At 62.6% G+C, this 15,905-nt stretch overlaps 1 protein-coding gene across 4 annotated transcripts in view; it reads left to right on the forward strand.

The window, feature by feature from the left end:
* LOC129404887 (collagen alpha-1(XIII) chain) overlaps positions 1-15,905 on the forward strand; it is a 65,942-nt gene that overhangs the window by 27,736 nt on the left and 22,301 nt on the right. For all 4 annotated transcript variants that reach the window (XM_055138845.1, XM_055138846.1, XM_055138847.1 and 1 more), the window contains exons 14-25: positions 5,612-5,656; positions 6,248-6,280; positions 6,756-6,782; positions 9,295-9,348; positions 9,893-9,979; positions 10,709-10,762; positions 11,427-11,471; positions 11,763-11,831; positions 13,195-13,218; positions 13,817-13,879; positions 14,956-15,000; positions 15,417-15,569. In XM_055138845.1, the coding sequence (XP_054994820.1) occupies positions 5,612-5,656; positions 6,248-6,280; positions 6,756-6,782; positions 9,295-9,348; positions 9,893-9,979; positions 10,709-10,762; positions 11,427-11,471; positions 11,763-11,831; positions 13,195-13,218; positions 13,817-13,879; positions 14,956-15,000; positions 15,417-15,569 (699 nt within the window). The remainder of the gene's footprint in view (positions 1-5,611; positions 5,657-6,247; positions 6,281-6,755; positions 6,783-9,294; positions 9,349-9,892; positions 9,980-10,708; positions 10,763-11,426; positions 11,472-11,762; positions 11,832-13,194; positions 13,219-13,816; positions 13,880-14,955; positions 15,001-15,416; positions 15,570-15,905) is intronic.

Here is a 15,905-nt window from a genome sequence, read left to right on the forward strand (position 1 = left end):
GTCGCGGCCACCACTTACTGCCGGCCAAGACTGTGCTTCCTCTGGCTCGTGTCTGTCCGACTCCCAGCCCCCAGGAAGCTGCTCCTCTCCCCAGCGAATGAGGCAACACAGGGCTTGGCGCATGCTCAGTGGGTAGGATGCTTGCCTCGCACACAGCCAGCCCAGAGGCCGTCCCCAGCACCCCAGATGGCCTCTGATCCCTGCCAGGAGTGATGCCAGAGCGCAGAGCCAGGAGGCAGCCCTCAGCACAGCTGGGTGTGGGCCCAAAAAAAAGAAGAAAAAACCCAGAAGACAAAAGAAAAAGAAAAATTCCTTCCAGCTCGGGGGAACTGCCGCTTTGGGGGCATCTTGAGTCTTTGCCCTCGTCAGACTTCGTCCACCTCCGGGTCGGGTCAGAGTGGTGGCTTCCAGGTCTCTGGGGAGTTAGCTGGGTCCTTCTCGGCCCCCCTCCCCCACCCTTTCTTCCTCCGCCAGCTCCCACCCCCGCTCCCCTTCACAACTGGCCTGCTCCTCGTGGAATCTGGAGGCCTGTCCCACTGCCTCCCTCTGGTTTCTGGAAGATTCCCTCTGCCTCCAGGCTCCAGCTTGTTATTCTCGAGTTCTGGGCCCACGGGAGGTCGCTGTGCTGCCCCCACCCGCCTCCAGCATCTCAACCCCCCTGCCCGTCCACAGAGGTCAGAGGGTGCACTGGGCAACCCTCAGCAAAGGCCTCTCGGGACCACTCCTCGAGGACTGCACGCATCCCCAGGCCCCGCCCCTGGGCTCGGTGGGCGGCTTAGCCCCCAGGACTGCTGTGCCCGCAGACCTTTGCGCCCCTCGGGGCCTCTGAAACACGGCAATCCTTCCTAGCTCGGGTTAGCTGCATTCCGCGCAGTCCCTGGCTCCCAGGGGCCAGGGCTGGGGGCCAAATCCCTGCTGTCAGATGAGAAGCCCAGAGAGGCACAGGCTCTGTCTGAGGCTGCACAGCAGGTGCGCCATCGCCGCTGGCATTAGAAGCTCCAGCTCACGAGTTCAGCCCGGAAGCCTATCTTCTCCCGTGGTGCAAAACGTCTGCTCCGAGGGTCTCACGCCCTGCTGAGCCACCGGGTCGCTGACGCCCTGCCCCTCTGGCTCCTTCCCCAAGCCCCCCCTCCTCCCCTTCCCTCTGTCTGCCTGCTGTGGCTGAGGCATCTCAGGACACCAACATTAAGGCGATTGGTCTCTGCTCAGGAGAGAGCAGGCGCCAGGGCCAGGACGAGCAGAGAGGGGCCACGGGGCTGGCCCCTGTGTCCGGAGTGTCACGGGGGGCTGTGAGGGCCACAGAGAGACCCTCGTGTCTGCGTCACTTGTGACTTGACACGCGCGCAGGACGGGGGGCGGGGGGTGGATGGGAACCTCGGCAGAGCCTGTTCTCGGCCAGTGCAATTTGCTAGTGATTAGTTCCATGCGCCGCCTCTGGGGCCAGCGGGCCACTTTCCCACCAGCTCCCGGAGATCAAAGCCCGGCACGGCCAGCAGGCCCCGCGCTGCCCCCGCCCCTCACGGGGACACCAGACTCTGCACGAACCGTGGCAGGCCCACGTGGACACCATTAGACCCAGGGGCGTGACGCTATCTGCCTCCTGATGCGAGGCCGGGCTGCCCCCCCCCCCACCCCGGGGACTGGCCAGGGCGAGCGTAGAAGGAGGCGCGGGGAGCTGGGCAGCGCTGGTCTGTCTCACGCAGGGCTGCGGCTGACTCCCATAGGAGTCTGGAAGTTAAGCTTCGGGGCTGTGGCCCTCCCCCATCCCGCCCTGCGTCCCCCTTCTCTGTCCCACAATCAAAAGGACCACGTGATGCCAAGCCAAGAAGGGGCTCTGGCAGTATTCGGTTGTGGTCCGTGCCAGGCCCCATCTCAGGCATCAGCTTCTCAGAGCCTCGGCACCTCCCTGGGAGGTGAGTTTGGGCTTCAGCCCCAGTTTACAGATGGGCAAACTAGGGCTCCCAAAGGTGAATCCCCAAAGGATCATAGGCTGGAGGCAGTGAAGTTGGGTCTATCTGAACCCCCAAACCTGGCTCAAAACTATCTGGCTTCTGGAGTCTGGGGAACCCCGCCAAGCCCCAGGAATCCTGCTGGGCCTGCCCCTCCTTTCCAGGAGAAGGAAAGGGGGAAGCTGAGTCCCTGAAGGTGAGAAGTGGGCGCTTCCTCTGTGGCCCCTGGGCTCCTGGGGGACTCTCCCCCAGATTGGAGAGGGGGACAGGGCTTCCAGAGAGCCGCTTTCTCTGCTCTCCCCAGGACTTCCTGCAGCAGTCCATGCCCCCACCTAGTGCCCCCAGCCCTCAGGGTCCCTCGAGCACTGGACTCTCCGTACAGGACAGAGAAGCAGGAACCCTCCACCCTAGACACTTTCTCTCCAGGCTGTGAAATCCCACGGCACACCCACAGCATGTCATGCAACGCAGGTGGAGGGGGCTGAGACACCGTTTGGCCCCCAGATCTATCTGAGGTGTCACGGGGCCGCTGAGGACACTCTGGCCCCAGCCCACGCTCTCTCTCTTCCCCCCCCTCTTTCCCTCTCTCTCTCTTTCCCTTCCTCCCTCCCTCCCTCTCTCTCTCCCTCCCTCCCTCCCCCCTCTCCCCCCCCCTCTCTCCCTCTCCCCTCCAAAGGCCAAAGATGAATGAGCACTGACTTTTTCTTTTGGGAGCTCATTACAGAGTCCCCCTCTCCCAGGTCGAGCCTGTCGCTTGCCTTAGCCCCATGGGCCTCGGGACCCCAAAGGCCCTGGCTCAGGTACAGCTGCCCCGGTTGGGCTGCAGGAGGCGCTGTCGTTTCCACCCTTTTCCCGGAAAGAAGCCCTGGGAACCCTGTGGGGAGAGCTGGTCCTGTAAAAGGGCCCCAGTCTAGGCTCGGGGCCTGAGCCTCCTGCTCCCCCCAGCCTCCCCCCTGCTCAGCCAGGCTTCCTCCCCCCCTGCAGAGAACAAAGGGTCTGTGTCTGCCTTGCCCCCCACCCCCCGCCCCCCAGAGCCTGTCCTCCTTCATCTACCCCGGCTGCTCTGACCTGACCCTGCCTCGCTGGGAGCTGACCTTGAAGCCCCCCGGCTCCCCCAGACTGCCAGCTTCTAGCCAAGAGCCGGCCCCGCTGGTTCAACAAACAATAAATCACCAAATTAAGAGGCCCCGGCCGACCGCAGGGCCCGCTGCCCCGCCTGTCTGCCATGACGGATGGATCCCCCACCTGGAAGTGGGGGGCAGAATAGAGACCCTATTGATGCTGGGATGGGCTGCGGGGCCCTGCAGGAGAGCGGGCCGGTGTGCGGGGCTCCAGGCCGCCGCGCTCCCCCTCCTGTGCTCCCCGTGACTCAGGGAGGGGCCGTCCCCCTGTGGGCCATTGTCCAGCAGGGGTGCTGAGAGATGGTCTCCCACAGGGAGAGACTGGCTTCCCTGCGTCCACACCTCCGGCTCCAGGTCACTTACCAGGCAGGACAAAACAGGCTGAGCACTCACTAGGGGGGCTTCTGGGGGTCCCGAGGAAGCAAATAGGCTAAAGAGGAATAAACTGAGACCGAGGCTAGGAACGAACAAACAGGAGGGTGGCGTTAGCGAGAGCTGGTGAGTGGATCCAAATGCAGCCACACTAGAAACCTTAAATAGCATCCCAATGGGAGAGAGGGCGGGGGTGCTGGAACCCAGGACTTCACACATGTATGCTGGGTACTCAGCCACTGAGCCTCACCCCCGCCCCAAACAGAGTCGCTTTCTCTCTTTCTGACAAAATCATCTTCTCTTTTCCTACCAGAATCAATCTCTCTTTTCCCAAGAGAATCATTTTCTCTTTTCCTAACAGAATCACTTTCTCTTTTTCTGGCAGAATCACTCCCTCTACTTCCTGGTAGAATCAGTTTCTTCCTGGCAGAATCGCTCTCTCTCTTCCTGGCAGAATCGCTCTCTCTCTTCCTGGCAGAATCGCTCTCTCTCTTCCTGGCAGAATCACTGTAGCAGGGAAATAGGAAGGAAGGTCTGTGACAAAGACAGGCTCCCGGGAAGCTCTGCAGTGTGGCAAGTCCATTAGCAGCCCAAGTCACCCCTCCACACAGCCTGGGTCCCCACGCCCATGTGCCCTCCCCTGCTTGCACTCGCCCCGCCCAGGAAGGGTGCTTGCTACAGACAGATGCACCCATCGGTGGGTTCTGAGGTCAGGTGGGGCGGCCTGCTGGGACGCACCCTGAAGAAAGATGAATGAGAGTGGGTGAGCCTAGGGGACAAAAGTCACTGGGACACCCTGCCGCCTGCCTGCAGGGAGCAGTTATGTGCATGCACAGACATTCATGTGTGTGCTATGTCTGGGCCTACGTGTGTGGGTCTGCATCTGTGTGTGCGTATGTCTGAGCATGGTGTGCATTGCATGGGTGTGTGTGTCCATGCGTTGTATGTGCCTACAAGTGTGTGCATGCATGTGTGTACATCTGTCTGTGCACGGGTATGTGTGCCCATGTGTGCATGTGGTGTATGTGCCTACATATGTGTGCGCATGAGTGCGTGTGGCTGTGTGTGGTCAGGCAGGCAGGCTAGCTGCCCCCGGGTGGGGGTGCAAGGAGCCAGGAGCCTGGGCACACGGGAGGGAGGGGGCAATGGTCTCCATCTCTGCAAGAAGGGCGGTGCCTCAGAGCGGTCCAGGGGGCATTCCTGTGAATGGGCTCCAGACCCACAGGGCTGAGCACGCCCGGGGCTCCTGAAGGAACTCTCCCTCCCTCTCCCTCCCCGGCCCTCAGTCCCTGCTGAGGACGCACAGGCGGCTGTGGGGGGTGGAGGGGGCCAGGGAGCCTGGCTGAGTAGGAAGTGTCGGCCTAATCTCATTCTGCAGACAAGGGTCCTGCCCGAGTGAATGTGGCTTATCTGGGGTCACACGCACAGCCTTTCCTGACTCTCAGCCCGGCCCCCCGAAATAGAGGCAGGCCGAGGAGGGCAGGGGCGCGGGAGGGGGCTGAGAGGAAGAGGGTGGACTAACAGCCGTCCTCCGGAGAGGCTGGGGCAGGGGGCGGGGAGAGGGTGCCCGAGCTGACCTCCCACCTGTCCCCTCAACTCAGGAAGTGTCTCTTTCTGAGTCAACATGACTGTGCTCTTTGGCATATTAGCAGGGGACCCGGGCCTCTGAGAAGAGAGTGATGGGACCCTTCATGGCGTGAGACCGCTTGTCAAGGTTGCCCGGTGTCAGGGAGGTCCTGTGGCGCCCTCTGCTGGCCATGGTGCAGACCTGCGCGCTCAGTCAGGGCCCTGCCATGCCCCTGGTGTTAAAGTTAAAGACCCGGGGGCTGGAGTGATAGCACAGCAGTTAGGGCATTTGCCTTACACGCGGCCGACCCGGGTTCGATTCCCAGCATCCCATAGGGTCCCCTGAGCACCTCCTGAGTGCAGAGCCAGGAGTAACCCCTGTGCATCGCCGAGTGTGACCCAAAAAGAAAAAAAAGTTAAAGACCCACACACACATCCCATCTCCCTGACCCCCTCTGGGACTGGGCTCCCAGGGAGCCCTCTCTGAGGCGAGAGAGGGTGTTGGCGGGAGTGGCCAGAAGATGGCCACCTGCTCTAGCCTGGAAACAGGGCCAGCCCCGCGCCCCCAGCTCCTCTCACGCTGCTTCTCGTCTCTTCCCCCAGGGAGAAAGGGGCATGCCAGGGATGCCCGGCAAGCACGGCGCCAAGGTACTTCCACAGTGCCCACCGCCCCGGGGCACCCCATCGGGGGACGCCAGAGAAGCCGACCCCTCCCTGCCTGCCCCCAGCTGCCCTAGACCCCGAGGCCCTCAGCAGCCCCAGTCAGGCCATCCCGAGGCCCACCAGGGCCCCTCGCTGGGTTTCCTGAGTGAGCAGCCTGCTCGCCCGCCCGGGAGCAGGTGCGGGGAGGGCTCAGGAGCAAACTGCACTCAGCCCCTGCGCTCTCCCAGCCCTGGGCCCTGCACACACACCTGGGGTGCTGGAGAGGGGCCGTCCCAGCCCACTAGCCTCGCCCGCCCTCCTCCCCTCCCCCAGTGACGCCACTACCCCCCTGCCCAGCTCCCCGGACACAGTGCCTGTCATGCCCCCAGGAGCTGGGGGGCCCCACAGGAGACCCCAGTGGTGTTCCCGGGGCCTCTTAGGATGTCCCCCCGAGCTCGGCAGCCCCCTCCGGGTGGGTGCCAGGCCCACACAGGCATACCTCCCACTGGGTCTCCATCCCGCTCCTCACCCGGGGCGCTGTTTGGGCGGGGGTGGGGGCGCCCCCTCCTCCCCACACCTGACTTTTCTCTCTTCCAGGGGGCGCCAGGAATCGCGGTGGCTGGGATGAAGGTCAGTGGCGCCTTGTGAGGGGCTGGGTGGAGAGCTGGGGGTGCAGAGGGAAGCTGGACAGCTCGGGCTTCGAGGCTCCTTGGGAGTGGATGAGGCTCTCACTTTTGAACACCCTGACGCTGGCACGTGGCCCTCTGGCTTACACTGGGGTGTGGCCTGAGGAGCACTGGGCAGTGAGCCCATCAGCCCCTGCATCCCGGGCGCCTCTCGGCTGGCCCCAGCAGGTTCCCCTGTACTGAGGGGACAGTACAGGCCCGCCACTGTACTGAGTGCCACGCCTGGGCGTCTGGGCGTCTGTGTACAGCCAAACGCCCCCTCAGGCCTCCCGCCCCTTCTGCCGAAGTTGGGGGGATCTTCCTCAGGGAAGGCAGGTGGGCAGCGCCCAGCTGGAGCCGTGGCCCCTGGAGCCGCTCAAGCTCCTCCTGCCTTGTGCTCCCATTTTCTCACCCATTTTCCTTTATTTCTCCCCCTTCAGGGTGAGCCTGGGACCCCAGGAGCCAAGGTACCGAACCCCAGGGAACGTTCTGGGCTGCATGGAGCAGGGCGGGCTGGAGGCGGGCCGGACTCCTGGGGCTTTGCTCTGGGCCCCCTGAGGCCAGCCCGGGAGTGGGGCCTTCCTGAGCTGAGCTCAGGCCTGTCTGTGGCCAGGATGGTGCTGCCTTCCTCTGCCCCTGACCTGGCCAGTCCCCACGGACAGCAGTGTGGACCCCAGCGACAACGTCACGGGCCTGTCTAGGACACTGCACCATTGCGGGGTTGGTGGGTTTCTGCTTTGGTTGGGGGAACACACCTGGCAGTGCTCAAGGCTGACTCTGGCAAGACCACCTGGGTGCCAGGGATGGAACCTGAGTCAGCAGCGTGCCAGGCGAGTCCCTAACCCCTGTCCTCTCTCTCTTGCCCTCGGACAGCGTGTTTGAATGCCAGGCTGGTGTCGGAGGGTAGAAGGACCCTGATCCGGGATGATAACAGATGGAACTTGACAGGGTCAGGGACACGGTACACGGGTCAGGACACAGGCCTTCCTCAGGGCCGAGCCTGGCTCTACCTCCAGCCACACACAGGGCCCCTGGGCACCTCCAGGCACAGACGCCTGTGCCCGCTTGGGCCCTTGTACCTCTGCATCCTGGCGTTGAATCATCAACTCAGGTGACCAAATCCATGGAAGCGGCCCTCAGGCCCCTGAACATGGGGGACCCACCTGAACGCCACATTAAAAAGATGTAACTTGGGCCGGAGAGATAGTACAAGGGTCAAGGCACGGAGCTGGAGGGATAGCACAGCGGGGAGGGCATTTGCCTTGCATGCAGCTACCCGGGTTCAATTCCCAGCATCTCATATGGTCCCCCAAGCACCACCAGGAGTAATTTCTGAGTGCAGAGTCAGGAGTAACCCCTGTGCATCACCAGGTGTGACCCAAAAAGAAAAAAAAAGTAAATAAAAGGGTCAAGGCATTTGCTTTGTGTGCAGACACGCCCACTCTAGGCCCAGCAAAACGTACGGCCCCAAGCAGGGCCAAGGGTTACTCCTGAGCTTGGGACCAGAACAGCTCTGAGTACTGCTGGGTGTGGCCCCTGAGAGAGGCAGAGAGGAAGAGGGAGGGAGGGAGGGAGGGAGGGAGACTTGAAAACTTTTCCAGGGGCTGGAGAGATAGCACAGTGGGGAGGGCGCTTGCCTTTCACATGTTGGACCCGAGTTTGATCTCCGGCATCCAATAGGGTCCCCCGAGCCCCGCCAGAAGTAATTCCTGAGAGCAGAGACAAGAGTCAGCCCTGAGCATGGCCAGGTGTGACCCCAAAACAAAACAAAAACAAAAACCTGCTAATTTTAAAAAAGAAAAATGTTTCTTCGGTCAGATACATCTAGGAAATACGAGATTCAGAGCAGCAGCTGCCACCCCTGAGAGCCAGTGCCGACCTTCGGGGGCCAGAGAAGCCGTCTCCCGACCACAGAGCTCCCTGGCTTTTCTTTAAGGGGGTCAGCCATGGGGCCCAGCTGTGCAGTGAAGGAGCATCTTAGTCTAGCGGGGGGGCATGCCGGCCCGCGTCGAGAAGGCTCCGTGGCTGGGGTTGAGGAAGAAGGCACGGCAGAGAGACGCCAAGTGTGCCCCAGCTGCCCGGACCGAGGGCGCAGACTGGGTGGCCGGCCCCGGCATGCCTTCCCGCCAGGCAGTGGGCGGATGAGACCGGCTGCGGGAAGCCGGGCCGGCCTCTCTCCGGCTTTCCTGGGGCCCCTGTCCACAGCGCCCCAGCCCCAGCTCTGCCCACCCGACTTGTTCGTGTCCTGATTCCCCCTTAGACAAGCACACGGGGCCTGCTGAGTCAGGGGCCCAGGCTGACCAGCCACCTCCTAGCCCAGCCCGCTCTGTCTGAGGAGCCACACTTGGAGGGCCGGGGGGGTTAGGGCCTTCAGCGGCAGCTCTGGGGAAAACGAGATTCTGTTTGTTTTTCTTTTTGAATCACACTGGCAATGCTCGAGGGTCTCCCCTGACTCTGCACTCAGGAATTACCCCTGGCAGTGTTTGGAGGACCCTATGGGATGCCGGGGATCGAACCCGGGTCAGCTGAATGCAAGGCAAACGCCCTCCCTGCTGGACTATCACTCCGGCCCCCGGGAAAACAAGGAGGCGAGCTTCTTACAGTGCTCCTTTCTGAGAAGTTTGGGGCCTTTTCTCTCCCTAGGGAGGAAGTGGCTAGGAGGGCCTCCAGGCCACCCGCAGTGCAAGGGCAGAGTAGGGCCCAGAGGTTCCCTGGATAAGGCCCTCTGGACGCCCCAGCACAGCCCTGAAGGGACAGTCTTGGCCTTTGGCATGAGACAGTGACACAGGCCATCACCCTGTCACCCGTGTGAAAGGGTCTGGGGAAGGAGCAGGGACCGAGGGGTGGCCCCAGGAAGCAGAGGCCTCCTGGAGGTTGCTCTCAGAGGGCCAGGGAGGAAGGAGAGGAAGGCCTGGCTTCTGGGTCCTTCTAGAGCATTCCGGAGGTATCCCAGAGCTGTGCTGTGTGTTTCCTCGGCAGGGCGAGAAGGGGGCTGCGGGCACTCCCGGGCTCCTTGGACTCCTGGGGCAGAAGGTGAGTCTGGCCGCGGGCCCATGCCCACTGCCCACTGCACTCACATGCCCACCCCGTCCCTTCCGGACCGGGCACGGAGCAGCACTGGAACACAGCCAGATTCTCCGGGAGGGGAGATCATGGGGGCCACAGGGGAGGGCCTGAGTAGCCAGAAAGTGGCTACGCTTTATTTTGTTTGGAGGCCACAACCAGCTGCGCTCAGTGATTGCTTCCGGCAGTGCTCGGGAGAGCATATGGGATGCCAGGGATCGAACCCGGGTCTGTCGTGTGTCAGGCAAATGCCCCCGCTGCTGTACTTACTATCACTTCCGCCCCGTTTTAGTTGGTCTCCGGTCAGGGTCTGTGCAGAGGTTCCCCACACGCTGAGGGCGGGGGCAGCCCGGAGCATCACTGAGCATGCTCCGGGCTGCCCTGACGAGCCCCTGGGCCCACCAGCCCTCACTGGCCCCCCCAGGGTGTCGGGTGCGGGGATACTGCCGAGCCCTGGGGTTGGCAGCCAGGGGTGCCAACGGTGACGCTCGCTCACTCACTCGCTCGCCCTCAGGGAGAGAAGGGCGACGCAGGAAACGCCATTGGAGGAGGCAGAGGGGAGCCCGGACCCCCAGGACTCCCGGGGCCCCCGGGGCCAAAGGTGAGTCTCTCCTGGGGAACGGCACCTCGACGTGCATCCTCTGTGTCCCAGACCCCTGCTACTGCCCGCGCTGGCTCAGGAGGGTCAGCAGGCCGGGGGGCTGCCCCCAGGTAGCCCCTATCCCAGTGGCGGTGACATAACCAAGTCAGAGAGACCCCCCCCCACACCCGGCCCCAGACTCTGAGCAGTCAGCCAGGTGCAGCAGGGCCCCCCCTGTAATGGACCGCCCGCCACTTCCCTGCACTGAGGGGCCTGCAGACCTGGCTGGGACCCCCAGAGCAGGGGCCGCTGGATTTGAGCAGCCCTGGGAGGTGTGGGCTGGGCTTCTAAGGAGGGGTCGGCACCTCTGTGAGGGGTCGGCATCTCTGGGGGGGTCAGCGTCTCTGTGAGGGGGTCAGTGTCTCTGGGGGGCCAACATCTCTATGGGGGTCAGAATCGCTGGGGGCAGCATCTCTGGGGGGGTCAGCGTTTCTGTAGGGGTCAGCATCTCTGTTGGGGGCAGCATCTCTGCGGGGATCAGTGCTTCTGTGGGGGGCTGAGACCCTCCTGGGCTGGTATCCTGAGGGGGCCGGGAGGTGCTAGTGACTGGGGCGGAAGCAGGAGGAGGAGGGTGTCGGGATATTGGGGGAGCCCTGGGCGGGGCCCAAGGGAGGGGGAGCGAGGAGCCCATGCAGTGGAAGAGGCCTGACCTGCCGCACTCCACGCCTCAGCCCTGCCCTCCTTCCCCAGGGAGAAGCTGGCGCTGAGGGCCAGGCCGGGGCCCCTGGACAGCAAGGAAGCAAGGTACGGAGGCCCGGCCATGAGCACGGCCGTGTCAGTGTCCTGGAACCGGACCCCCCACAGCCAGGCCCCCACAGGAGTCGGGTGCAGGGTTGTCACTGGGCCGTCCTTAGAGAACCTTCTGGAGACAGCAGACGTGCTGAGGGGTAGAGATGTGGGCTGGGGAGAGACCAGGGCCCGGCTCCTCCCCTCCTCTCCGATGCTGAGCGAGGGGGGGGGCGGCGGGGAATGGTGGAAGGCTGTGTCCCTCTGGGGCTGGAACTCCCCGCTATCGGGGTCTCCATGACGGACACCCCAGCTCCGAGCCGGGGGGGGGCGCGCCACGTGCCTGACCCCTGCTAGTGCCCCGCACTGCCCCCCGCCCCACGCAGATGGGGCCTTTCATAAGCAGAGGGACCTCAAAAAGGAGAGCCGGCCAGGCCCTCCATGGCCCCAGAGGACTGTCCAGGGTGGAGGGGACAGAGGGGCCACAGAGCCCCACAGGGAAGGGACGGAAGGTTCTGGAAAGGGAGATGGTTCATGCAGGGTGAGGGATGAGTGACCCCTGGCGTCTGTGCCCGCCCAGGGAGGGAGCAGAGTGCCCGGGCCGCCTGCCCGGCTGCAAATACAGGGCCACCTGAGTGACCTGTCCCCTTGTCCCTTCCTTACCCCCATGTTCCGTCCACAGGGGGATCCCGGAGCAGCTGGAGTGCAGGGACCCGCTGGCCCCCCGGTACGTGGCGTCCCACCCAGCGGCACTGCACAGGAGGGGCCTCCCCGGAGTCACAGGGGCGTGGCCGGGCCTGGGAGGGGCCAGGGGAAGGCTGCGACCAGGCCAGGATCACAGGATCGCAGAATCCGGGGGCTGGTCCACCCACCGAGGTCCAGCTGCCCATGCGGGGTCTGCTCGGGGGGTTCTGGACCCCGGGACAGGCTGGCACGTTTCTACCCCTGCCACTCTGTCCCCTGCACCTGTGCTGGGGCCACCCGCTGACCCGGGCCCGCCCCCTCCTCTGTCTTGCAGGGCGCCAAGGGGGAACCGGGCAAAGGCGAGATGGTGGGCTACAACGGCAACATCAGCGAGGCGCTCCAGGTGCGCGGGAGGGATCAGCACCCCAGGGTGCACCGGCTCCGTCTCTCAGCCCAGCTGGCCAGGTCTCCTGCCCAGGAGGGCACCCAGGAGCTGGACGACCTTCGCAGGGGTCCCTCATCCTGCACGGTTCCCATTCGGACCTGGTGGTCTTCCGGCCATTGTGAGGACGTTGTTGGGGGCAGGTGTCCGGAGGGCGGGCCTGACTCATTAGCCCCAAAGACCAGCCGTGTCCACCCCTCCTTAGAGCCACCTAAACGTGTCCCCAGATATCGCCTGGTGTCCCCCAGAGCCCCGAGCGACTCTGGGGCTCGAGACCCCTCATTCGAAGGAATCTTTTTTTTTTTTTAAATTTTTTATTGAGTCACCATGTGGAAAGTTACAAAGTTTTCAGGTTTAAATCTCAGTTATACAATGCTCGAATACCCATCCCTTCACCAGTGCTCATATTCCACCACCAAGAATCCCAGTATAGCTCCACCCTGCCCCCTCACACCCCAAACCTCCCCACGCCCCTAGCCCCTCCACCCTAAGCCCCCCCCCCGCCTGTGTAACTAATAAATTTCACTTTACTTTCATTTTAATTGCATACAATATTTCAACAAAACTCACTATTACTGTTTGGAGAGTCTCTCCCCTAAAGTCAGACCTGCTGAAAAGGAAGCATTAGATAATTTGTTTTCCATTGCTGAGGATGAAGAGGTATGAGGTCGAGTGACCACACTTTGCGGCCTCTCAGTTTTGGGTTCGAAGGAATCTTTGTGCCTGTGTTTCCAGAGCAGAAGGTCTGGCGGAGGCCAACAGTGGTCCCGGGGGTTGATTTTTGAGGGGGCTCCTATTTTGCTATATTGTGTTTGTCTGGGAAATGCCAGAGCTCAGAGAAAGAGCAAAAAGCAAAGGCGGGCCGCCATGAAGCAGGAGAGAGAACGGCCGGCGGGCAGGGCGCTTGTCTTGCTCATGGCTGACCCCGGTGCAAATCCCCGGCACCCGTAGGGTCCCTGAGTCCCGCCAGGAGTGACTCCTGAGCACAGAGCCAGGTGTAAGCCCTGAACACCCCCAGGTGTGGCCCCGACCCCCCTCCCATTTCCCAAACGGAGGGTCCCTGTGTGCAAACAAGAATGAGGGGGTCTCTCCCCTCCCTCAGTGGAGCAGCAGGTGTGGGGGCCAGGGAGGCCGGTGGGCACAGACCCCGGAGCAGCATTTGTGAGATGTGGCTGCAAACCTCTGGGCCAGGTGTGGGGTGGGGCGGGGCTGGGAGGTACTGAGCCTGCCGAGAGGGTCCGTGTGCCCCAAGACTGGACGGAGGCCCCTCGGCTGGCGTGCCCACTCTGCCCCCTCTGACTGACCCTGTGCTGTTCATTTCCAGGAGATCCGCACGCTGGCCCTGATGGTGAGCCTCCCCGGCTGGGGGCGGCAGAGGCCTGGGGGGAGAGGGGGAACAGGGGCAGAGGGTGTTGGGGTCTCCCGCTGAGCTCCTGCCTGCCTCTCCCTGCACTCATCACCTCCTCCTGGCTCCTCCCAGGAGCTGCCCACTGCGGCCCCTGCAGGCTGCTTCCTGGGGCCCTTCCAATGACTGTGTCTTCCTGGAGCCCCTGGGGGCCAGGGCCCTTTATCTCGCCTGGCCCCACCTATTTCCTTCCTGTGACCCCCTCCTATCGGCTGCCCCCCTGATCTTGTGCTGTGGCCCCCCACGTATGCACTTCTCACCTGTGGCCCCTGGGAATATATCCTGTGGGCCCCAGAGGGCAATGAGCCCCCCAGGTCAGAAACGTTGGCATAGCAGCACAGCCAGGGGTCTAGCACCCCCCGCCTGCCCCCTCTAACCCAGACTCACTGGGGCATCTCTGCTCGCTTCTGCAGCTCCTGGCGCTGCCTCTGCAGTGTTTGCCCAGCGGGAGACGCCAGAGGCAGCTCCCAGGAGCAGCCTCAGATGCGCCCGGGCCCCTCCTCACCAGACCGCGCCTCCACTTCCATTTCTGTTTTTCTAGGGCCCACCTGGTCTTCCCGGGCAAATCGGCCCACCTGGTGCTCCAGGGACCCCAGGCCAAAAGGTAACGCTTGTCTCCACACACCCTCACAACTCACACACACACATACACTCACACCCTCTCTCTCTCTCTCTCACACACACACACACCCTCACACCTGCCCTCACACACACTCTCTCACACACACACACCACACTCACACACACCCTCACACATACCCTCTCTCACACACACACACACACCACACTCACACATACCCTCTCACACACATACACCCTCACACATACCCTCACACCTCACACACACCCTCACACATTCCCTCATAGATACCTTCTCTCATACATACCCTCTCACACATACATACAAACATACACTCACACACCCTTTCACACACTCACACAACCCTCTCACATATACTCACATACATGCTCACTAACACATATTCACACCCTCTCACACATACTCACACTGACACCCTCACACACACCCACATACATTCACACACGCTTACACACATCCTCTCACACATGCTTACATAGACTCACCCACATGCTCACAAACATACACCCTGCCCCACACACTGACAGTCCACACAGAACCACACAATCACACATTCCACTCACACACTATACACTCACATTCAGACAAACACACTCGAACACTCACATACTTGCACACCTTCTCTCTCTCTCTCTCTCTCTCTCTCTCTCTCTCTCTCTCTCTCTCTCTCTCTCTCTCTCTCTCTCTCTCCCTCCTCTCTCTCTCACACACATACACACACAGTCTGTCCAGACAACACACCCACTCTCTTTCTGTTGTCCGCACTTGCATCATTTTGCCTTCTGAGGGCAGACTTCTCTCCTTCCTCACCCTCCTGAGCTGTGAGGATGAAGGGGGCCTGGAGGGCAGGTTTGGGGGAGCCCAAGGAGGGAGGGCCGAGCTCGAAGGGGCCGTGGACACTGTGGTGCAAACAAGGATTGTGGCACCCACACCACCCGTGGCCAGGCTGTCTGGCCCCGAGCACTGGCCCCTGCCATTGGGACAAGGTGCAGCTGCTGCTGGGTGCGTGCTGAGACATGAGCACTGAGGGGACATGCGTGTCCCGTGACCCAAGTGTGACCTGTGTTGCTCCACCACAGGGGGAGATCGGGCTGCCGGGGCCTCCAGGCCATGACGGGGAAAAGGTAAGGACAGATGGACACTTGCCAAAGCATCGAGGGCCCCTGCCCAGGGAGGGCAGCAGAGCACCCGGCTCTGCTGTGAGCTCTGCAGGGAGGGCCAGGGAAGGGGGTGCCACCCTGCTGCCCAGAGGGTGCTGATGGCCCTCATGGTGGCCGGAGACCCGCGTATTCACCTGGTCCAGCCGACCCCGAGAGCAGGTCTCTGTGCTCCTCCTTTCAGTGTTCTCTCCCCCCCATCTCTCTCTCTTCCTCTCTCTCTGTCTACCTCTGTCTCTCTTGTCCATCTGTCTATCTTTATCTGTCTTTGTCTATCTCTCTGTGTCTCTGTGTCTCTGTCCGTCCCTCTGTCACTGTCTGTCCCTCTGTCTCTCTCACCTCTCTCCATCAGCGTTTCCAACGAGTGTTGTTACTTTCCAAAGGGGCCTCGAGGCAAACCCGGAGACATGGGCCCGCCCGGTCCCCAAGGCCCCCCGGGAAAGGCCGGGCCTGCAGGCACCAAGGGAGAAGGCGGAGAGACGGGGAGCCCAGGAGAGAAGGGGGCCAAGGGGGAGCCGGGCCAGGCGGGCTCTCCGGTGAGTGTCGCAGGGGCCCCCACGGCAGCAAGCTGCCTGAGCACAGTACTGGGGGGGACAGCCAGGGCTGGGGGCTGGGTGGGGGCTTCCCCAGGGCCCCCCACAGGCAGCCCTCAGGAGCTCTTGGGCCTTTTCTGCCATCTCGGAGGGTGCCCAGGCCCATCTCTGAGATGGCACAAGCCCGGCTTCCAGGATTCCTCGCTGGGCTGCTGGGGGCGGGGTGGGGGGAGCGGGGGGGTCTTCAATGCATGCACAGAACAGAAACCTTCACCAAGTCCTGCTGGACACCCACTGCCCCTGCCTCGGGGCTCCCGGGTATGCAAGGGGTCCCCTCCA

Source organism: Sorex araneus, chromosome 5 (assembly GCF_027595985.1).
Source record: "Sorex araneus isolate mSorAra2 chromosome 5, mSorAra2.pri, whole genome shotgun sequence".
NCBI lineage: Eukaryota > Metazoa > Chordata > Mammalia > Eulipotyphla > Soricidae > Sorex > Sorex araneus.